This window comes from Dendrobates tinctorius, unplaced genomic scaffold, assembly GCF_039654945.1.
Source record: "Dendrobates tinctorius isolate UK_male_01 unplaced genomic scaffold, ASM3965494v1 ptg000161l, whole genome shotgun sequence".
NCBI lineage: Eukaryota > Metazoa > Chordata > Amphibia > Anura > Dendrobatidae > Dendrobates > Dendrobates tinctorius.
In genome coordinates, this window is record NW_027361828.1 from 2,011,716 (window position 1) to 2,035,638 (window position 23,923).

Here is a 23,923-nt window from a genome sequence, read left to right on the forward strand (position 1 = left end):
ATCAGACACCATGTCGCGTTTGGAAAGCCCCTGATGTACCAAAACAGTGAAACCCCCCCACAAATTACACCATTTTGGAAACTAGACCCCCCCAAGGAACTTATCTAGATGTGTGGTGAGCACTTTGAACCCCCCAGTGCTTCACAGAAGTTTATAACGACCGGGCGTGAAAATAAAAAAAATCGTATTTTTTCAACAAACATGATCTTTTAGTCCCCATTTTTTTATTTTCCCAAGGGTAACAGGAGAAATTGGACCCCAAAAGTTGTCCAATTTGTCCTGAGTACGCTGATACCTCATATGTGGGAGAAAACTACTGTATGGGCACACGTCGGGGCTCGGAAGGGAAGTAGTGATGTTTTGAAATGCAGACTTTGATGGAATGGTCTGTGGGTGCCATGTGCGCTTGGAGAGCCCCTGATGTACCTAAACTGTTGAAACTCCCCATAAGTGACACCATTTTGGAAGCTAGACCCCCTAAGGAACTTATCTAGATGTGTGGTGAGCACTTTGAAAACCCATCACAAATTACACCATTTTGGAAACTAGACCCCCCCAAGGAACTAATCTAGATGCGTGGTGAGCACTTTGAACCCCCCAGTGCTTCACAGAAGTTTATAACGACCGGGCGTGAAAATAAAAAAATCGTATATTTTCAACAAACATGATCTTTTAGTCCCCATTTTTTTTTATTTTCCCCAAGGGTAACAGGAGAAATTGGACCCCAAAAGTTGTTACAATTTGTCCTGAGTACGCTGATACCCTATATGTGGGGGTAAAACACTGTTTGGGCGCATGGCAGAGCTTGGAAGGGAAGGAGCACCATTTGACTTTTTCAACGCAGAATTGGCTGGAATTGAGATCAGACGCCATGATGCATTTGGAGAGCAACTGATGTGCCCAAACAGAGGAAACCCCCCAATTCTAACTCCAACCCTAACTCCAACACACCCCTAGCCCTATCCCTAATGGGAAAATGGAAATAAATACTTTTTTTTATTTTATTCTTTTTCCCTAACTAAGGGGGTGATAACGGGGGGTTTGGTTTACTATTTATGGCAGTTTTTATGTTTGGCAGCTGTCACACGCTAAAAGACGCTATTTATTGTAAAAATAGTTTTTGCATCACCACATATTGAGAGCTATAATTTTTCCATATTTTGACCCACTGAGTCATGTGAGGTCTTATTTTTTGCGGGATGAGTTGACGCTTTTATTGGTATCACTAGATTATGGCCCGATGCTATTGCATCGGGAGGATGAGATAGCATCACACCTCTTGCCATGTTAACCCTCAACACACACACTCCTCTCACCTTTCACCATCTCCACTCACTCTTTCACTCCACATACGACCCCTTCTCTCACTCCGTCTCTCATACTCACGCCATCATCGCCGCTGCTCCACGATCCCCGACATCTTCTTCCGCCGGCGCCATCCTGGATCCAGACGTTGTCCACGCTGGCGACATGTTCTTGCGGCGACGCCATCTTGAGTATCGTGAAATCCCGCGATACTCAAGATGGCGTCGCCGGAAGAACATGTCGCCGGCGTGGACGACGTCGGGATCCAAAATGGCGTCGGCGAAATCTCGCTAGTTTTTGCCGACGCCATTTTGGATCCCGACGTCATCCTTGCCGGTGACATGTTCTTGCGGCGACGCCATCTTGAGTATCGCGGGATTTCGCCGATCCAAAATAGCGTCGCCGCAGGAACATGTCACCGGCGTGGATGCCGTCAGGATCCAAAATGGCGTCGGCGAAATCTCGCGAGATTTCGCCGACGCCATTTTGGATCCCGACGTCCTCCACGCCGGCGACATGTTCTTGCGGCGACGCCATCTTGACTATAGCGGGATTTCGCCGATCCAAAATGGCGTCGCTGCAAGAACATGTTGCCGGCATGGAGGACGTCTGGATCCAGGATGGCGCTGGCGGAAGAAGATGTCGGGGATCGTGGATCAGCGGCGATGACGGCGTGAGTATGAGAGACGGAGTGAGAGAAAGGGTCATATGTGGAGTGACAGAGGGGGGGACGTGAGTGGAGATGGTGAAAGGTGAGAGGAGTGTGTGATGAGGAGGAGTGGTGTGTTGTGGGTTAACATGGAAAGAGGTGTGCGGTGACGTCACCGGTTACAACTGGACGGAAGTTGTTACAACCGGAAGCTGCTTAGGGCATTTATTATTATAGATGTTCGGGCACGTGACATCTTTTGATCGCTTTTTATTCTGATTTTTGGGACACAGAATGAACAAAAACCAGCGCTTCATGAATTTCTTTTGGGGGGTGCGTTTACAACATTACGCGTGCGGTAAAATTGATAAAGCCCTTTTATTCTTCGGGTCAGTACGGTTACAGCGATAGCTCATTTAGGTTTTTATGTTTTGACGCTTTTATGCAATGAAAACAATTTTATATAAAAAAATAATTATTTTTGCATCTATTTTTGCATTTATTCTGCGAGCTATAACTATTTTTTCACTGATGACGCTGTATGGCGGCTCATTTTTTGCGGGACAAGATGACGTTTTCAGCGGTACCATGCATATTTATATGCGTCTTTTTGATCACGCGTTATTGCACTTTTTGCTCGGCGGTATGATAATAAATCATTTTTTGCTTCGTTTTTTATTTTTATTTTTTAAGGGGTTCGCTAAACGGGTTAACTAATGGGACAGTTTTATAGGGCGGGTCGTTACGGACGAAGCAATACCAAATATGTGTACTTTTATTGTTTTTTTTTTTATTTCCAAAAAATGAATTAGGGAATATTTTTTTTTTTTTTTTTTAATTTATTTAGCGATTTTTAAAAAATTATTTTTACACTTTTTTTTTTAAACTTTATTACATTGTCCCCGGCGGGACATCACTGTCCTGTGACAGATCGCTGATCTGTCACAGATCACTGTGACAGATCAGCAGTCTGTCACAGGCAGTGTGCAGGTTTCCTTCTTGCCTGCGTCTCCTCTGCCAGGGTGCAGAGGAGACGATAAACACAGGAGAGTAGTCAAGAAGCTAAGATCAAAACCAGGAGATCATGAGGTACCAAAGGGGTGAGACAGAGGGATTGTCAGAAGGGAAGCCAGAGGTCAGAAATCCAAAAGAACAAACAAGCAGAGTACCGCACGGAAAGCAAGCAAAACAATTGCAAACCGGGCACACTCCAGGGGTCAGGCACACAGACTAGACGAAAGTATAGCTTACAGGGAATCCTAGTCTGGAGTGAGTACAAATACCCTCCCAGATCCAAAGGGAGGCCAGCAAAATTAACCCTGAGAGAACAGGACATTAACCATGCCCTAACCATGACAGTAACCACCTCTTAATGGGGGGCCACTGAACCCCCAGGCTTCTCAGGGTATCTAGCATGAAAAGCTCACACCAGTCGATCAGCGTGCACAGAACTGGCCGGAATCCATGACCGATCCTCAATGGAATATCCCTTCCAGTGGATTAGGTACTGAAGCCTCCGGCGCACCCACCGTGAATCAATGATGCGCCCTACCTAGTACTCCAGCTGACCCTCTACCAAGACTGGTGGAACAATGGATGAGGAATCTTCTATAACCATCCCCACAGGTTTTAATAGGGACCTGTGGAAGACATTAGACATTTTGAAGGAGGTTGGCAACTGTAATCTATAGGCCACCGGGTCGATCACCTGTACAGTCTTGTGTGGACCTATAAACCTGGGGCCCAACTTCATAGAGGGTATCTCAATTTTGATGTTATGGGTAGACAACCACACCTTCTCCCCCACAGCCAACGCAGGAGTTGACCCCCTCCTCCTGTCTGCAAAATGTTTATACTTCTTCTGGGCTTTGGAGATGTTCCCCTGAACCTCCCTCCAAAGGGTTCTTAACAGCTGCACAATACCCTCAGCACTAAGGCAACAAGAATCCATGCTGGAAAATTCTCCAAACTGTGGAACAAACCCATAATTGACCTGAAAAGGAGATTTACCATTTAAAACGACAGTTGAACGCAAATTCTGCCATGGGCAATACCTCACACCAGTCCTCCTGTCTGGAAGAGGCCAGGCATCTCATAATTTGTTCCAATGACTGGTTGGTGAGTTCAGTCCGTCCGTTAGATTCCGGGTGATAAGCAGAGGGGAACGACAATGTAACTCCCAACTTCTTACAAAAAACACTCCAAAACCTGGCCACAAGTTCACACCCCTGTCAGACACCACATTCACAGGTATCCCATGCAACCAAACTATGTGCTGTATAAACAAGCGAGCCAAGGTTTCAGCAGAAGGTAACGCAGGTAACGGCACAAAGTGGGCTTGCTTCAAAAGCCTATCAACCACTACCCATACTACTGAATTGCCCTTGGAAGGGGGAAGATTAGTGATAAAGTCCATGGACAGGTGTGTCCATGGTTTATCCAGAATTGGCAAAGGTACCAATTCCCCAGCCAGCCGGACCTGAGAGCTCTTAGAGCGAGCAAACACCCCACAAGTATTAACAAACCTTTTGATATCAGTACCCATAGAGGACCACCAAAAACTCCTAGCTACTGCCCCCAGGTAGCTGCAATCCCAGGGTGTGCACTTAACACAGAATCATGAAATTCTTGCAGGAGTGTGAGACGGAAATGTTCGGGTACTAACAATTTACCTGGGGGTTTATTACTGGGAGCTTGTGCTTCCAAAATCTCTCTCTGTAACTCAGATGAGACCTGCCACAACCACTCCCGGTTGAAGAATGGAGGAAAGAGATTCTGGAGGGGACACAATCAAAATTTCGGGATAAGGAATCCGCCTTTACATTTTTAGACCCTGGTTGGAACATAATGGTAAAAAGAAATCGAGAAAAAAAAAAAAGGTGCCCACCGAGCCTGTATGGGGGTCAATCTCTTAGCGGACTTGATATAGGCCAGGTTTTTATGATCAGTGATGACCGTAATGGGATTAACAACCCCCTCCAGAAAATGCCTCCATTCTTCGAAGACCAGTTTAACCGCCAACAATTCCCTGTTGCCGACATCATAATTTCTCTCAGCCGAAGAGAATTTTTTAGAGAAAAAGGCACAGGGTTTAAGGTTAGTAAGGGTGGACGGACCCTGGGACAACACTGTTCCCAACCCCCACCTCCGAAGCGTTGACCTCCACGATAAAAGGTCTTGACGGATTGGGTTGTATCAAAACGGGTGCTGAAGTAAAACATTTCTTCAGTGTCTGGAAGGAATTTTTTGCAGTCACGGACCAAATTTTTACATCCGCCCCTTTGAGGGTGAGGTCTGTCAAGGGTTTCGCCACCTGCGAAAACCCTTTAATGAACTTCCTATAGTAATTAGCGAAGCCCAGGAATAGTTGCAACCCCTTCAGGTCATGAGGTTCCGCCCAATCTGATTCAGTCAGTTCTTGCATAAAGAATGAACACTTCTCCAGCTTAGCATATAAATAGTTCTCCCTGAGTCTCACAAGAACTGTACGTAGATGGTGTGTGACTGACTGTCCTCTGAGTATATCAAGATGTCATCCAGGTAAATGACCACATAGCACCCAATCAGGTGAGAAAAAACATCATTAATGAAATTCTGGAAAACAGTAGGGGCGTTAGTGAGACCGAAGGGCATAACCAAATTTTCAAACAACACCTCCGTCATCAGAAATGCTGTTTTCCATTCATCTCCCTCCCAGATCCTTATGAGGCTATAAGCCCCTCATAAGTTAAGCTTAGAAAACCATTTGGCCCCCGTGAGTTGATTATATAAATCGGGAATCAGAGGGAGAGGGTACATGTTCTTCACAGTAATCTTATTCAGGTCCCGAAAGTCGAGGCACGGTCACAAACCACCATCTTTTTTCTTCACAAAGCAAAACCCTGCTGCCACGGGTGAGACAGAGGGCCGAATATGCCCCTTGTAGAGGCTCTCTGTGATGTATTCTTTTATGGCTTGATGCTCAGGCCTGGACAAATTGTACAGATGAGCCTTAGGTAATTTGGCTCCTGGGACTAAATCAATAGCATAATCTCAAGGACGATGTGGTGGAAGCGCCTCAGCCTCGCTTTTGGAAAAAACATCTTCGAAGTCCTTCAGGTACTCCGGAATACCCTCCAGACGACACAGATACAGGCTTTACTGGGTTAACAAAAGGTCCAAGGTTACAACATGCACAGTTATCCTCACATCCCCATTGAGTGATCTCCCCCACCACCCAATCTATGACAGGATTGTGGCGTTACAGCCAGGGCATCCCCAATCCCAGTCTGGCAGGCAGATTATTCATAATGAAACAACTTAATTTTTCCACGTGAGTAGAACTCACTTTCAGAGAAAAGACATCAGTCCTGAAACAAATTTCATCCCAGGTAACAGGTGATGAATCAACAGCCACAATTTTAACAGGGTATTTCAGCCTGACTGTCCCTATCTTATTACGAGTCACAACTTGGGCATCAATCAGATTAATGGAAGAACCAGTGTCAAGAAAGGCGGTGGTTGCCACAGGGCCGCCTGTTATGAATGAGTCACCGTAGGAGGCAAAAACAGAAATACTAGCTAAGTCCAGAAAACCAGAGAAGTTGGCAGCTATCGGATTACAGACCCCTGAACCTATCAACAACAACTAGCAGTAGCCGTGGGGGGTTCCTACGGTGCCCTAGACCCCTCGATCACAGCCGGAGAACTACATAGCCTAAAGACAGAAAGGGAAATCTAAACTGCCCCAGATCAGACCCCAAAGCAACAGGCAGCCCCCAACATATAATGACGGTGAAGCAAAATGAAAAAACACTCACACAGATAGAAAGATAGGCTGAGCAAACGATGGGGCCCAAGCTAACTACATAGGACAGGATAGAAAAGCTGCTGTCTGTAATCCGCCAAAACCCTATCAAAACAAGAGCCAACAGACTGATAGGGAAAAAAGCCCTGAAGACGCTAGGCTTCAAAAAGACTATATCAGTACTCAGGTATTTTCTGAAGACAGAGCAAAAAGGAATTCAGCACACCCCAGCAGGGAATGGCAGAAATCCAGAAAAACAAGGAAAAACAAAACCAAAACACAAATGCAAAAAACAGAGCAGAAAACTTAGCTTTTGAGGAGCAGGAATCAGACTGGTCTCCTAGAATCCCTCAGAGAGATCACCAGCAAGGCAGAAGGGCGTCGGCTGCCTTATATCCAGTCAGCAATTCCCGTCACCCAGTCATCATCATCCTGCCCAGATGCTTGGTAATCAGCCTCACTACCTTCCTTCACCAGAAGAGGGAGTTCATCAGACCTCAATGGTGAAGGGGAAAATGAACTCACAACAGCCTCTAGCAAGTTCCAATTCCACCTGGAGCACAATTTTTGCAAGCGAGAAAAAATGTACCTGGGAGTCTGGACAACCTCCTCGATTGTTGACCAGACTCAGTCATTTTTCTGACGGTTTCACTGAAGAAAGGCAGGAGGGGATGTTCCTTTTCCAATGTCCAGAGGCTTCTCTCTTTTTTTTAGCGAGACAGCCCCAATCCTCATGGGCTCTGATACGGGTGCAGTGTCACACAATTTGGAGTACAAACGAGTGTTTTGCTGCATCACTCCTCTAGCACGGAGTCTCTGGTCCATACGGACTGCCTGCATCATGGCATCCTCCAGGGTATCAGGAGGAAGATGTAATGCCAGAGCGTCCAGCAGATGGTCAGATAGGCCTCTGGGCGTTGTTGTTCCAAGATACTTCGGCTGCCCAGCATCTAAATTCTGAGCAGAACCATTCAGCGGAGTGTCTCCGCTGTGTCACACTCATCACCATATCCTCTGCCAGACGCTCTATCAGGCTCGTCATAAATTTGCCCCAGAGCCTCAAAGAACAGGTTCAAAGACATAAGTTCAGGAGCAGAGGAAGAGAGAGAGAGAGAGAGGAAGCCCATGCCTGTGGAGCCCCCCTTAAAAAGGACATTATGATCCCAACCCTCTGCCTTTCATTTCCAGAGGCCCAGGGACACAATTCAAAGAACAACTTGCACCCCTCCTAAAAAGACCCTAAAGAATTTTTTATATCAGGAAAAATTGTCGGGTAACTTTACCGGTGGCTCGGGGTCCGCTAGAGATGCATCAGTGGGGCCCCCCTCCCGCAACCCCGAAGGAGCGGACCCCTGTTGAGCGTCTGCCACATCTCTCTGCACCTGTTGGTGCGTGTGAACCAGGTCTTGCTGCTCCACGGACAGCTTCCGCATAAGCTGGGAGAAGTCAACAACCTGATCCACGAGAGCCCGTACCGGATCCATAATGTGCTAACACCCCACCACCGTTGAAAGACTGTACAGGCAGCAGGGAAGGGAAGCCAGAGGTCAGAGGTCCGTAATCCAAAAGATCAAGCAAGCAGAGTACCGCATGGAGAGCAAGCAAAACAATTGCAAACCGGGCACACAGACTAGACGAAAGTATAGCTGACAGGGAATCCTAGTCTGGAGTGAGTATAAATACCCCTCCTAGATCCAAAGGGAGGCCAGCAAAATTAACCCTGAGAGAACAGAACATTAACCATGTCCTAACTATGACAATCCCCTATGAAAGCATTATGCAGATCATCACAGGGGATAAATTAATGGCACAATAATAACTGGTTTACAAATTGTCCGAAGGAACTGGATAAAAGGGGACTTCATTAAACAGATGTCCCATGCAGAAAGTCAGTAGATTTTCAACCTGGATTCTTTAATACCAAGGGGACTTAATTCTGAAGTTGAACTCTTTGCATTTAATTGATAAACATGACATCATTCCAGCAGTTAATATGACAGGCCACAAATTGCAGGTTGAAGAAGGAAACCGAGCATTTCCGAAACTAGTTGGAAGGAATTTGTCCATACAGCACTCCGTACTCCCTCATGTGACCACCTATGTCACGAAGGTCCTGCTGACTCCATACACACCGCAGGTCCTGAAAGCTAACCATCACGCTAGCGCTTTGTTGGATTCATGAGTGTTTGGAGCGTCTGTCGCCTGTCGGGACAGGAATTGCTTCTCCTTTTCCCAATGCAAGCAAGATAGAATGACATCTTGCAACCGAAAGCATGAGGTAAATCTTTGGTGTGTTTTGCTGGAATTGTATGCAAATTGCAAACTAATGTGTTAACTAATGCAAACTAATGGTTTACATTAATCTAATTGTGAGTCTTTTTTTCTCTCTGAACTTCTGTGCCCTTAATATAACCAGGTGTGATTACTTCACAAGGGATACTTTAGCGCAAACATTTATTAATCTTATTACATTTATAAATTAAGTATAATGTAGATTTCTCTGGAATGAGACATCAGATTGCTAATATAAAGGTGTTATTTCATTTAACTTTCTATGACGTACATGTACATGAAGACATTAAGGAGGGTTGATCCTAATGACTGATTCCCTTTAAGTATTTCACATACTGTAGAAAGTGTTTGTCCTCTTAAAAATTGTAATAAAAGAGAACTTTGTAGACATGAACTATTAAATTCTCAGAACAGTGGTACTGCACCCATATCTTTATTCCATGGCCACCAGATGGGAGCCCTCTGAACTGCCTCCTACCTGCAGGTATCATAGGGCAAATGCTCAGTGACCCTGGAATACTGATGTGGCTGCGATACCAGACAACTTAATCACTCATCATCACTAGTATTTTGACTGTATGAAGTTGTGGCATATTACTGGGACTCCCATTGATCTTTCCAATAAAGGCATTGGCACATTTCACATCACTTATGGTAATAGGTGTTTTGTGATATGCTGTGAGAGTATTGAATTTCTGTATGATGCTTTGAGTAGACAGAAATCTAAGAAGTCGGCTTTACTGGCATTACAGCCACTATGTCTTAACAATTGGTTGAGATTTATGTGTTAATGCAGTTCTGGACTACAATACAGTCTGTATATTAGGAACAGTAAAACATAACATAAAATACATTACATAGACAAAATTATTGGGACACAGCTCAATCATTGGTTTCAGGTTTTTCATTTCAATCCACTGAAAATGGTGTATAAAATTTCTCTCTAGTTATGCATTTTTATTTTACTAATTTTTATGAAAGAATGGCTCGTTCTAGCATTTCGGAACCACAGCATTAAGCCACAAAGTTAAAAACCATGCAACGTGACATAACTGAATCGCTGGGGTGTATACAAGTCGACAACACTAATAACTGCAAAGTCAAAACTTCTGACATGTTTCTCCAGAGAACACGTGTCAAGTGTTTGTCAGACAGTCAGATGGAAGAGTGTGGATTTGGCAAATGTTAAATGAACCTTACCATCCTAACTACATTATGCCAACTGTAAAGTTTGGTAGAAGAGTGATAACGCCATGGGTTTGATTTTCAGGGGTTGAACTGACCATAGTGTCAGTGTATAGACAATACAGTGACCACCAGTGACATTACGCACAGTACCTCTGTATATAGTGTCAGTGTACAGGTAATACAGGGATCACCAGTGATATACACAGGAGCTCTGTATATAGTGTCAGTGAATAGACAATACAGTGACCACCAGTGACATTATAAACAGGAGATCTGTATATAGTGTCAGTGTACAGGTAATACATTGACCACCATTGACATTATACACAGGAGCTCTGCAAATAGTGTCAGTGTATAGACAATACAGTGACCACCAGTGACATTACGCACAGTACCTCTGTATATAGTGTCAGTGTACAGGTAATACAGGGATCACCAGTGATATACACAGGAGCTCTGTATATAGTGTCAGTGTATAGACAATACAGTGACCATCAGTGACATTATAAACAGGAGATCTGTATATAGTGTCAGTGTACAGGTAATACATTGACCACCATTGACATTATACACAGGAGCTCTGCAAATAGTGTCAGTGTATAGACAATACAGTGACCACCAGTGACATTACGCACAGTACCTCTGTATATAGTGTCAGTGTACAGGTAATACAGGGATCACCAGTGATATACACAGGAGCTCTGTATATAGTGTCAGTGAATAGACAATACAGTGACCACCAGTGACATTATAAACAGGAGATCTGTATATAGTGTCAGTGTACAGGTAATACATTGACCACCATTGACATTATACACAGGAGCTCTGCAAATAGTGTCAGTGTATAGACAATACAGTGACCACCAGTGACATTACGCACAGTACCTCTGTATATAGTGTCAGTGTACAGGTAATACAGGGATCACCAGTGATATACACAGGAGCTCTGTATATAGTGTCAGTGTATAGACAATACAGTGACCATCAGTGACATTATAAACAGGAGATCTGTATATAGTGTCAGTGTACAGGTAATACATTGACCACCATTGACATTATACACAGGAGCTCTGCAAATAGTGTCAGTGTATAGACAATACAGTGACCACCAGTGACATTACGCACAGTACCACTGTATATAGTGTCAGTGTACAGGTAATACAGGGATCACCAGTGATATACACAGGAGATCTGTATATAGTGTCAGTGTACAGATAATACATTGACCACCATTGACATTATGCACAGGAGCTCTGCAAATAGTGTCAGTGTACAGGTAATACAGTGATCACCAGTGACATTATACACAGGAGCTCTGTATATAGTGTCAGGGTATGTAAACTTTTGATCAGGGTCATTTGAATGTTTTGGGTTGTCATTAAAATTTAAAAAGAGAAAACACTGTAGTTTGACAATAAATGGCTTCACCCAACCACTAACCATGAGTGGAGAAAAAGTTTTGGTGTTATCATTCATATTCTCTGAAAAAAGGCCAAGAAAGCAAAAATTCTGCAGTGGTATGTAAACTTTTGAGCACAACTGTGAATATATCAGTTATGATGTATGCACAGTAGATAAGCAACAGCTTCCTGTGGGCCCCAGACACCCCAGTTGGACCCTGATGACAGTTATGACATTATTCATATCATAGAGTAACGGAATCTAAGTGTTAGAAGGGCTAGAAAGCAGGACTTTTGTATCCTCTATTGTTAATCCAAATGAGCAAATGGATAAAATGTAACTTTTATTAAAAAAAATTAAAAACCAGCCAGACTCCCCTGATGAGTCAAACTATGACAAAACGCGTCGGGAGACGCAACGTGTGAGGGAGGCAACAACAGGTCACCAGCGCAGAAGGGGCTCCCTGTTATGAATAACATACCAATATACTTGGATGACGGGACTCCTCTGACCGGGTGAGATCTGACAATATAGAGCCGTGATGGCATGTATTAACACGGCGTGACTAATGTTGATATTGCAAAATTGTCACAGGGAACGCTCACTGAGTCAGTGAGGAAGCATGGTTCTAAATCTGTGACAATATATGTGATGATCTCTCTGTTTGCCTACCCTCTCTGCTGCTTTTTTGAATGACTTTGCAAGGCCTCTATTTTCCCAGCAATGGGTGATATTTCGTCCATGCACAAAGCACTTTTTTGAGACAGTGAAAGACTGTCCACTAAATGCAATATAGAGCATGAGTTCCCCATGCAGGTGCAAAGCTCAAAACATGCACTAAGGCCAGTTTCACATTTGCGCTTTATAGCGCAGCGACGGCCTGCGCACGGCCGTCGCTAAGCCCCGCCCCCTTCCGGCTCCCTGCCCGCCCCTTCCGGTCACGCCTCCTTCTAGCGCACATGGGCGCTTGCGATCTGAGCACCCTATCTTTAGCATAGGGTGCGCAGATTGTGCGCTGGCCGTGCGCTGCGCACTTTTGAAGGTGCGCCGAACGCAGCATGTTGCATTTCGGCGTGCACGGCGCACCTTCAAAAGGTGCGCAGCGCACGGCAAAATCCTGCTAGCGCACAGTCAGCGCACGATCTGCGCACCCCATGCTAAAGATAGGGTGCGCAGATCGCAAGCGCCCATGTGCGCTAGTAGGCGGCGATGACCGGATGGGGCGGGCAGGGAGCCGGCAGTGGGCGGGGCTTAGCGACAGCCGTGCGCAGGCCGTTGCAGCGCTATAAAGCGCAAATGTGAAACCGGCCTAAGGCTAGTTTCACACTAGCGTTTATTCCACGCAGTGCACGGCGCCACTAAGCCCTGCCCCCTGCCGGCTCCCTGCCCGCCCCATCCGGTCATCGCCGCCTACTATCGCACATGGACGCTTGCGATCTGCGCACCCTATCTTTAGCATGGCCGAATGCAGCATGTTGCATTTCGGCACTCTCGGCACACCTTCAAAAATGCACAGCGCACGCCAAAATCCTACTAGCGCACGGCCAGCGAAGATCAGTGCACCCAATGCTAAAGATAGGGTGCGCAGATCGCAAGCGTCCATGTGCGATAGTAGGCGGTGATGACCGGATGGGGCGGGCAGGGAGCCGGCAGAGGGCGGGGCTTAGCGGCACCATGCGCTGCGTGGAATAAACGCTAGTGTGAAACTAGCCTAAGCACATTTGAGATTACAGAAAAGGACTGCCGATCATCTAACATATAAAGCTCAATGTGTATGTATGTATGTCCGGGATTGGCATCTGCACCGTCATAGCTACAGCCACAAAATTTGGCACAGTCACATGTCTGGACCCCGAGAGCGTCATAGGCTATGTTGTGAGGCGAAATTTTAACCCCGCGCGTTCCAATTCACCAAACAATTTTGCCCCTATCTACATAATGGGGAAAAATTGAAAGGAAAAGTGTTGGAGGCAAATTGACAGCTGCCAGATGTGAACAAGGGAGACTTAAAGAATGAGAGCGATGGCGCCAAAGAGTATATACCATACAGTTGCTAAGGTGGGGCCCTGACATGGAATACTCACCACACACGGGGATATGAACACACACACAAAATGCGCCACACACTACCACATGCTTCAACACATATACCACCCTCAGCAAACATTTCCCCACACATACACCAACCTCGCTACAAAAAAGTCAAAACACAAAAGTCACCTCTCAAAACTCGCAATGCTGTCCCAGAGCTGTTTAAAAGATGAAAAATGAGGTGTGATTGGTTGCTATCAGCAACAGTTTTCTTTGTAGACAGTTGTGGTAACTGAGGCCTATTATTCTTATCATTTCTATGGTGTTATCGTCCTTCTGTAAAGCTGGAAATAACACAATTTATTACCGTGCCAACACAGACCACCCTCTGACACAGACTGCAGGGGGAGCCCAGTATCACACAGGATAGGATTAGATACACGGCTCAGCAGTCAGTATCACACAGGGTAGGATTAGATATACAGCTCAGCAGTCAGTATCACACAGGAGAGGATTAGACACATGGTTCAGCAGGCAGTATCACCCAGGATAGGATTAGATACACAGCTGAGCAGACTGTATCACACAGGAGAGGATTAGATACACAGCTGAGTAGACTGTATCACACAGGAGAGGATTAGATACACGACTCAGCACACAGTATCACACAGAATAGTATTAGATACACGGCTCAGCAGACAGTATCACACAGAATAGGATTAGATACATGGCTCAGCAGTCAGTATCACACAGGATAGGATTAGATGCACAGTTTTTATGTGCAACTAGCTGAACACACCCTCACTCTGAAATGCCATAGTTTGAAAAGCCAGCTAAGGTCCATAGGAGGTGACATGACTAACCTGGTGTGGTCCCCAGCAATGTTCTCCACACCTTGCTCCAGGTGATTGACAGGTCTTTCTGTATTAACACACATGGGAGAGACATGTCAATCAACTAGAGCAGTGTGGCAAGAAGCCGAATGGGGGCTACAAGCTACTATTCAAGTCTCTCCCTATGTTCCATGGACAGTTTTCCAATCCATGTTTTCTTTGAAGCATTATGGCAATTGAGATTAAAACATAACTGGCTGCAAATGCACAACAATGCTCTGCCAGTGGTTTCTACATCATAGCTCTAGTGACTGCTTCCGTTTAAGTACAAAGATTGTAAATATGAATATTTGGGAAGTGGGAAGAGTTGGTTAACCAAGTCAAAACCGTCAAATTTGAGACATTTGAAAGTCAACAAAGCTGAAATATGTGAGCAGATAAGCTCCATCTGCCGTACAAATCACTGCTTTTGCTTCTCATCCACTACAATCTTTCATTTGCAATACTGTGCAAATGAGTTCCCGGTGAGTCACTTTAACGGAAATACTTAGGTTCTTCAGAAGTGTGCGTGCTCTCACTGTGATAAAGATCCATTTAGAATGAAGCCTTCAGAGCCTATGAAGATATTAATAAATTATACGAAAAATGGCTGCAGATTTTGTGCGTGGCCATGCATGTCTAGAACAAAGGTCTTGGTCATAGATTATGTGTAAAGGACAACAATCTGAATACGCTGCATTCAGCAGTCTCCAAATCAGGTCTCCAGCGGGGAAGTGGTGCATGCACACTAAAGGGGGTTTTAAGGGCATGTCACACTAAGAGATATCGCTAGCAATATCGCTATAACTAGTGACGTTATAGCGATATTGCTAGCGATATCTCTGTGTCTGATACTTACCAGCGACCGGCTCCCCCGCTGGTTATCGCTGATCGCGCGAGAACGTTCAGGACTGTTTCTCGTCGTCAGCTTCCTGTGGCGCTTCCTGCTGTGACGACGAGCGACGCGTGGAGCCGGGCGGGAGGACGCAGGATCGCCTCGTCTGACAGGTAAGTAGCGATCCCCGTCCCCAGCGATGTCGCTAGTGAGATCTGCCTATGTGGCAGCTCACTAGCGACCACTTAGCGATGTACCAGCGATCCTGACCGCGTCATATCGCTGGTCGGGATCGCTGGTACATCGCTAAGTGTGACAGTACCTTTACACTAAGCAATATCGCTAGCAATATCGCTAAAACGTCACTGGTTTTGTGACGTTATAGCGATATTGCTAGCGATATCGCTATGTGTGATACTTACCAGCGACCGGCTCCCCCGCTGCTCATCGCTGATCGCGCGAGAATGTCCGGCTCCATTTCTCGTCGGGCGCTTCCTGCTGAGACTTCCTGCTGTGACGTCCAGCGACGCGTGGAGGCGGGCGGGAGGACGCAGGATCGCTGTGTGTGAATGGTAAGTATCGTGCGCTGCGTCGCTGCTGCTTCGCTGTGAGATCTTTCTGTATGAAAGCTCACTAGCGATCATTTAGCGATGCACCAGCGATCCTGACCGGGTCGGATCGCTGGTTGGATCGCTGGTGCATCGCTAAATGTAAAAGGGCCTTAAGCATTGATTATCAGACATACTTTTATACAGACCCTCCAGAAATCCTTCCAAGTGGAAATCACTCAGAAATATAAAACAATATGTGTGCGAGTAAAGCAACTGGCATATAATTGGCTAATTATGCATTCATGGCGGCATCCAAAGTCTCAGCCAGTTATCAGTAGGCTTCCTCGCCAGTGGCCCTGGTATCTGACCAGGGTTCCTGGTGCTGTTACCATGTCTATCTATGACATGTCCAATGCTTTATCTATATCCAGACACCACTATATGTTATATATGCTCAGAGAATAGAATTCACTCATCAGGATGTGATTTAATAATGCCCCTTATTGGCATCACATGTAAAAGCAATAACATATGAGGAAATATGCCACAAAATAACAAAGGATAAAGTGTACCTAAATCTGAGGAAAAAAAGAACAGCTACATTTATAAAACAGATGGCTTTTTACCGTAAAACGTGAATGGAAGTTTCTAAAATGTTACTTACCAACAAGTAGGATTTTCTGCCTAAGTCTAAAATTGATGTGTAAAACCCAAGTAGAATGGAGCACTGCAACCTTAAAATGATTTCTTCAGACACAAGCGACTCAAACATTCAGACGAATGGGGCTGAGCAGCACTAAAAGGCATAGTTATGCGTATTTGTGAGCTTCTGTGCTGGAATACAGGGGCTGTAGCCCTCACTAGAGCCCTTTGTTCTGCTAATTGCTAAAGGTATGACCCCCAACAATGACACATTGATGGTCCCTCCTAAGGGAAGGCCATGAATGTATATTCCCAAGAAATCTTTTTTTTCGACATAGAAGAGTGTGCAGCAGGGGGCAATATAATTGAGTGCATTCTCTGTACAGGAGGTAGAAGCAATATAAATAACAGATAATAGACATTAAAATAATAACACATGAGTCTCTGCACATATTTCCCTTTTCAATTGGTATAAAGACGGAGCGGGAGATCATTTGTATTTACAGGACAAAGCAGAGACTTTACAGTCAAGATGTTATATGTGCCATAGTGTTCACATATTCATTTCCCTGACACTACCAGATTAAATCTAGCACACTGTGTGTTTCTTTTCTCTGATTAATACAAAGTCACAATGAGCTCCTGTGCAAAAGCAAGGTACATCAAAGCCTCGTTCCCATTAAACTATAAAAATAAAATAATTCCGTACACTGCTGGCAGTAGGTGTAGTTTTCTAGGCAGTGGCTATACTCACAGTCTGGAGAGGTTTTCTCTGTGCACAGTCTGTAATACTCTTCCAAGTGCTCAACATTCTCTTGGTTTATACTTTCTTGCAATGAGGTGTCACCAAACCTGCAATGGAGAAAATTAATTAAGAAAGCTTCACTGAGAGTATCGATAAAACAATTCTTGTGATGAATGCTAGTTTCGCTGGAGACCATGACAAATGAATCTAATCATGCATTTAAATCTATGTGTGTGGCTCTTTTCACGTCAATAAGAAAAAATAAGCACCTGAGAATAGAGTTATTAGGAATAATTTGTAACACAAAATAATGACATTCTATAGAGAGTTCAACCTGAGCAATTGAGTGCAATTGCCAGATGGCAATTTTCCATATGTCCTAGTAACATATAAGCAATTCAGATTTCTGTCTATGAGCCAAAGCATAGAGCCATTTATTTGTATGGCTTCCCATCTTCTCTGAGTGATAACAACAAACCATTTAGAGGGGTTGTCCGGCCTTAGTTTGCAAGTCTGCAGTCACTCTATATGACTGCAGACTTGTGAATCCACACATTGTGTGAGGGTTCTCTGGTGAAGACATTGGGAGCAGACAGTCATGCAGCCACAAGTATGCATACTCCTAGCCACATTTCTACTAGACTTTTTGCCAGCCTCACTAAATAAACTTTGTAGTGCAGTGGGGTTGGTGCAGTGGTGCAGTGCGACAGATAGGTAGGGACCACAGAAAGTTCTTTATTTTCAGACTCACATACAGTAGAAGCCGGGTTTCCACAAGTGCAGTCCGTATTCAAAATCAGTTGCTGTGGACAATGGCACTGCCGCGTCTCTTGAGTGCGTCAGCTGCCTTGAAGTCCCTGGCTCTGTGTTAGCTCCACACAGACATGGGTGCACAGAGCCTCCTGCTCTGCAGCTTGCAAATTCCAAACTGACACACCGAAGACAAAACTGACAGGTTTAAATGGAATCGTGGCCACATAGCCACTTACAAAACCCGGAGTGGAGAGAGGAATTCGCTCTACTATCAAACCTGCAAATCCATCTAAAAATAAAAGCTCTTGACAGGTTTTCCTAAAAAAACCTGACTAGGTCAAATACTTGGACCCAATCCACATTTTTCTTTATTTTGCCATGTGATTCACAGGCATTCTGCTGTGAACACAAGGTGCTCTAGTAGGTTTAATAAGACTTTGTCTGCATCTTGGGGGACACATATCGACCCTTGCATATGATCCCCCTCACTGTCTCAAAATTTGCACTGAGCAAGGCTGCACCCATCTAGTCAGCATGTGAGCATATGTATGCAAATCACATACTTGCTGTCACATTCCCCACGCTAGCTCTGGAGAATCCTTACAGCATGTGTGATGTGAGGATTCACAAGTCTGCAATGACTACAGACTTGTAGCCTAAGGGCACCGTTACACACAACGATGTCCCAGCAATCCCACCAACGATCCGACGTGGATGGGATCGCAGGGACATTGTTAGGCTGATCGCTGGTGACCTGTCACATAGACAGACTCACCAGCGATCAGGACCAGCGAGCAAGCTGGTATCTAAGGTAAACAGCGGGTATCCAAGAGCCACGTGGCTCTTAGTTACCCGCTGTTTACCTTAGATACCAGCGTGCACGCTGGTATTCAGGGTAAACAGTGGGTATCCAAGAGCCGCACGGCTCTTAGAAACCCGCTGTTTACCTTAGATACCAGCGTGCAGCGTCGCTGATCACTGGTCTCTCGCTGCCACACGCAGCGATGCGTGATGGCCAGCGGGAGACCAGCGATCAAAAAATGGCCCAGGACGATCCTGCACGATCAGCGATACCCGGCGGGGGGGCCGGTCGCTGATGTGTGTCACACACAGAGATGTCGCTGGCGAGATCGCTGCGACATCACAAAATCATCGATCTCGCTAGCGATCTCGCTGTGTGTGATGAGGCCTTAAAGGCCTCATCACACACAGTGAGATCACTAGCGAGATCGCTGATTTTGTGATGTCACAGTGCCTTAAAGGCCCCGTCACACACAGCAAGATCGCTAGCGAGATTGCTGATTTTGTGACTTCACAGCGCCTTAAAAGCCCCGTCACACACAGCGAGATTGCTAGCGAGATCGCTGATTTTGTGATGTCACAGCGATTTCATCAGCGACATCGCTGTGTGTGACACACATCAGCGACCGGCGCCCCCTGCCGGGTATCGCTGATCGTTCAGGATCGTCCTGGGCCATTTTTAGATCGTTGGTCTCCCGCTGGCCAGCACGCATCGCTACGTGTGGTAGCGAGAGACCAGCGATCAGCGACGCTGCACGCTGGTATCCAAGGTAAACAGCGGGTTTCTAAGAGCCGCGCGGCTCTTGGATACCCGCTGTTTACCCTGGATACCAGCATGCACGCTGGTATCTAAGGTAACTAAGAGCCATGTGGCTCTTAGAAACCCACTGTTTACCTTAGAAACCAGCTTGCTCGCTGGTCCTGATCGCTGGTGAGTCTGTCTATGTGACAGGTCACCAGCGATCAGCCTAACGATGTCCCAGCGATCCCATCCACATCGGATCGTTGGTGGGATCGCTGGGACATCATTGTGTGTAACGGTGCCCTAAGACCGGACCACAGGTGGACACAGACAGATAAGGACCCTTGTGCAAGAACAATATATGGGCCCTTTGCAGCCCAATAACTCCTAAAAATGCAATACTGCACCAGCTTTGGAGGTATAAATGAACTCCCTTACCCTTTGGGCCCCTGTGCGTCCGCACAGGTTGCACCAATGATTTGTCCACTCCTGGGCCGAACATCCCCTTTAATACTCTTAAAGAAAGTACTATTGGTCTGATTCCTTACCTTTTTATTTTTTTTAAATTGACTTTTCTTTTTTTAGTCGTATGGTATTTGTTTGTTTAGTCGTATGGTATTTGTTGTTTTCTGTACCAAATTCGTAAATATGGAGCACAAAATCAAAGATGTTTTCTTTATCTTTATCTTTTACCTTTTTTGCACTTTGGAGCAAAATGTTGCCTGAGCCTTTAAAATGTCACACATTAGCCTTCAGCTGCCTATAACTAAAATCAGACAGTTTCTGTACTCCAGTATCATACTAGAACATGATTGAGTCAAAATTTAGCAAAGATGCAAATGATAAATTAAGCTAAAATATCTGGAAATTGAAATCCATGTCCACATTGTTGAACATATTAAAAAACAAAACACTATACACATGAAACCAAGATTAAATGAAATAAGGTGCAAATAAAAAGGTTACTGTAAGAAGCATATTTGTTACAGAAAAAGACACTATTGGGGCAATTCATCAAAGCTTTTACAGATGAAAATTGGCATAAAATACATTTAAGAATATCTCACTTTGCCAGCGGTAGTGAAACGCGCGTTGTAGTAGGTGGAGGGGGTTATGTTGTGCTCCTTATAGTCAGTATATGATTAGATCTTTTACACTCTTTTTGTCCTCATCTTATTTATCTTCCCTTTGGGAAGCCATATTTTCACTGTTCAATATTTATTTATGATCTTTAGTCAACAACATATATTTGATATTTATTATTTTTGCACAGGCACTTTTTTGACATTTAACATTGCCTTATATTTATGAAATGTGATTCTCCTTGATGGTGTTACGTTTTTCCACCAATACCTTGGTTATTCTACTTTTATTTTTTATTTCATTATTCATTCCATATTCATTAATTATTACTCAGTGAACTTTACCTTATTGTTATATACATGAAATATGACTCTTTTGCATGGCACTATATTGTACTATTAATAATTTAGCCATTGGATTGTTATTTGAATTTTGTGTATTTATATTATATACTATATTATATAATTCACTAGATGGTGGCCCGATTCTAACGCAGCGGGTATTCTAGAATATATATGCAGTTTATTTTTGAAGATTTAATAATAATGCAATAATGCACCCCCCAATCCTGTTATGTATGGTTCTCTCACCCCCAATCCTGATATGTATGGTTCTCTCACCCCCAATCCTGATATGCATGCTACCCCTCAATCCCCTATCCTGATATGCATGGTCCCCTGACCCCCCAATCCTGGAATGCATGGTCCTCTCACCTCTCTTTCCTGGTATGCATGGTCCTCTTACCCCCCTTTCGGGGTATGCATGGTCCCCTCACCCCCAATCCTGGTATGCATGGTCCTCTCACCCCCCAATCCTGGTATGCATGGTCTCCTCACCCCCCTATCCTGGTATGCATGGTCCCCTCACCCCCCTTTCTTGGTATGCATGGTCCCCTCACCCCCCCTTTGCTGGTATGCATGGTCCTCTCACACGCCAATCCTGGTATGCATGGTCCTCTTACCCTCCTTTTGGGGTATGCATGGTCCCTTCACCCCCCAGTCCTGGTATGCATGGTATCCTCACCCCCTTTCCTGGTATGCATGGTCCCCTCTCCCCCCTATCCTGGCATGCATGGTCCCCTCACCCCCCTTTCCTGATATGCATGGTCCCCTCACCCCCCAATCCAGGTATGCATAGTCCCCTTACCCTCCTTTTGGGGTATGCATGGTCCCCTCACCCCCCAGTCCTGGTATGCATGGTCCCCTCACCCCCCTTTCTTGGTATACATGGTCCTCGCACACCCCAATCCTGGTATGTATGCTCACCATCACCCCCCTTTCCTGGTATGTATGGTCCCCTCACCCCCAATCCTGGTATGCATGGTATCCTCACCCCCTTTCCTGGTATGCATGGTCCCCTCACCCCCCTTTCCTGATATGCATGGTCCCCTCACCCCCAATCCTGGTATGCATGGTCCTCTTACCCCCTTTTGGGGTATGCATGGTCCCCTCACCCCCCAGTCCTGGTATGCATCGTCCTCTCACCCCCCAATCCTGGCATGCATGGTCCCCTCACCCACCCAATCATGGTATGCATGTCCCCTCAACCCCCTATCCTGGTATGCATGGTCCCCTCACCCCCAATCCTGGTATGCATGGTCCCCTCACCCCCCAAACCTGGTATGCATGGTCCCCTCACCCCCTATCCTGGTATGCATGGTCCCCTAACCCTCCAATCCTGGTATGCATGGTCCCCTCACCCCCCCAATCCTGGTATGCATGGTCCCCTCACCTCCCTTTCCTGGAATGCATGGTCCCCTCACCCCCCTTTCCTGGTATGCATGGTCCCCTCACCGCCCTTTCCGTGTATCCGCGACCAATCACTGCCACGGCCCTGTACAAAAATAATATTAAAAAATAAAAAAAGTTATTCTCACCTTCCGACGGCCTCCTGTCTTCTTTCCATGGGCCCAGCCTCGCGTTCCCAGTAATGCTTTGCGGCTTAGACCGCGGCTTTTTCTCGCACCCATTGACTTGCAATAGCGAGTGCGATCGGATTCTCGCAGTTTATCGCAGCATACTGCAGGGGTTTTTTTTCTCAGTCTGATCTGAGCTGAGTAAAAATTTGCATATAAGCACTGACTCATTGAACAACCTTGGTCAAAGTGCAATGAGATGCTTTCTCGCATTGCACTCCTCAGTATTATACACAAGTGTGAGCGAGCCCTAATACTCATCTTCTTCACTGCTGCAGTTGTACAGCACATTAGTGTCCAGAGTATTTGTCCAATATTTTAGGAATTTTAGGGATTTGTCTTGCTAGGTCTATTGCTGAGCTGTGAGCAAAGACATCCTCTATCTTTCCTGAATAGCCTTTAAATGGCTGCTGAATTCCTTGCCTTGGCATTTATACAGACTCTTATAGTCCTTACTGATTGGCTTGAGAGTTTTGAGGCTGTTGCAGTCTTCTGCAATGTTTAAAATAGCAAAGGGCATTTTCCTTTTGATTGAATTAGCTGGGACCAGCAAATTTCCCAAATTTCAACACAAATTCGAATTTTATAGCACCTACTCAGGAACTCTACTGAGGAACCCCATTAATGCATTACCAGACCCCATATTTGTACTACACTTAATCTTAACAACATACAAGAAAAAGTGAGATCGCACTGCTGTCATGACATTTGTGACAACCGTCTTTAGTCATTTTTTTTACAGTTCTACTAAATAAGAGTTGCATGCGCTCTGAATGGCTCATTTACTTCCAAAAAGCTTTCTTACCTATCTGCAATTGTTTGCTGTTCATTAATTCCAACATTAAAAAGCACCGGGTAAACACTAAGCAATTTTCCATCTTTTATCTCTTGCGGAAGGAGCTCAAACATTTTAGTTGGAAGTTTGACCTCAACCTCATATTGTCCCCTAGAGAGAAAATGTAGAAAATGATGGAACATAGATTAGATGCTGTATTTATCATAAGAGAGTATTAGCTCCTTTTTCATGTCACTCTAGCCCTATTTTTTTGGATAACTACCACTAATAACAAGGAAGTGAATTAAACTTGTGATATTACTATGGCAATCTAGTCAAAGGGATCACACTGTAAAAGTACAGGTGCTTCTCACAAAATTAGAATATCATCAAAAAGTTAATTTATTTCAGTTCTTCATTACAAAAAGTGAAACTCCTACATTATATAGAGACATTACAAACAGAGTGATCTATTTCGAGTGTTTCTTTCTGTTAATGTTGATGATTATGGCTTACAGTCAATGAAAACCCAAAAGTCATTATCTCAGTAAATTAGA

At 45.0% G+C, this 23,923-nt stretch overlaps 1 protein-coding gene across 4 annotated transcripts in view; it reads right to left on the reverse strand.

Moving 5' to 3' along the window:
- Window positions 1–23,923, reverse strand: part of INPP4B (inositol polyphosphate-4-phosphatase type II B) — a 1,297,521-nt gene that overhangs the window by 85,477 nt on the left and 1,188,121 nt on the right. For all 4 annotated transcript variants that reach the window (XM_073549778.1, XM_073549777.1, XM_073549779.1 and 1 more), the window contains 2 exons: window positions 23,397–23,537; window positions 17,307–17,404 (listed from right to left, as the gene is read on the reverse strand). In XM_073549778.1, coding sequence (XP_073405879.1) covers window positions 17,307–17,404; window positions 23,397–23,537 — 239 coding nt within the window. The remainder of the gene's footprint in view (window positions 1–17,306; window positions 17,405–23,396; window positions 23,538–23,923) is intronic.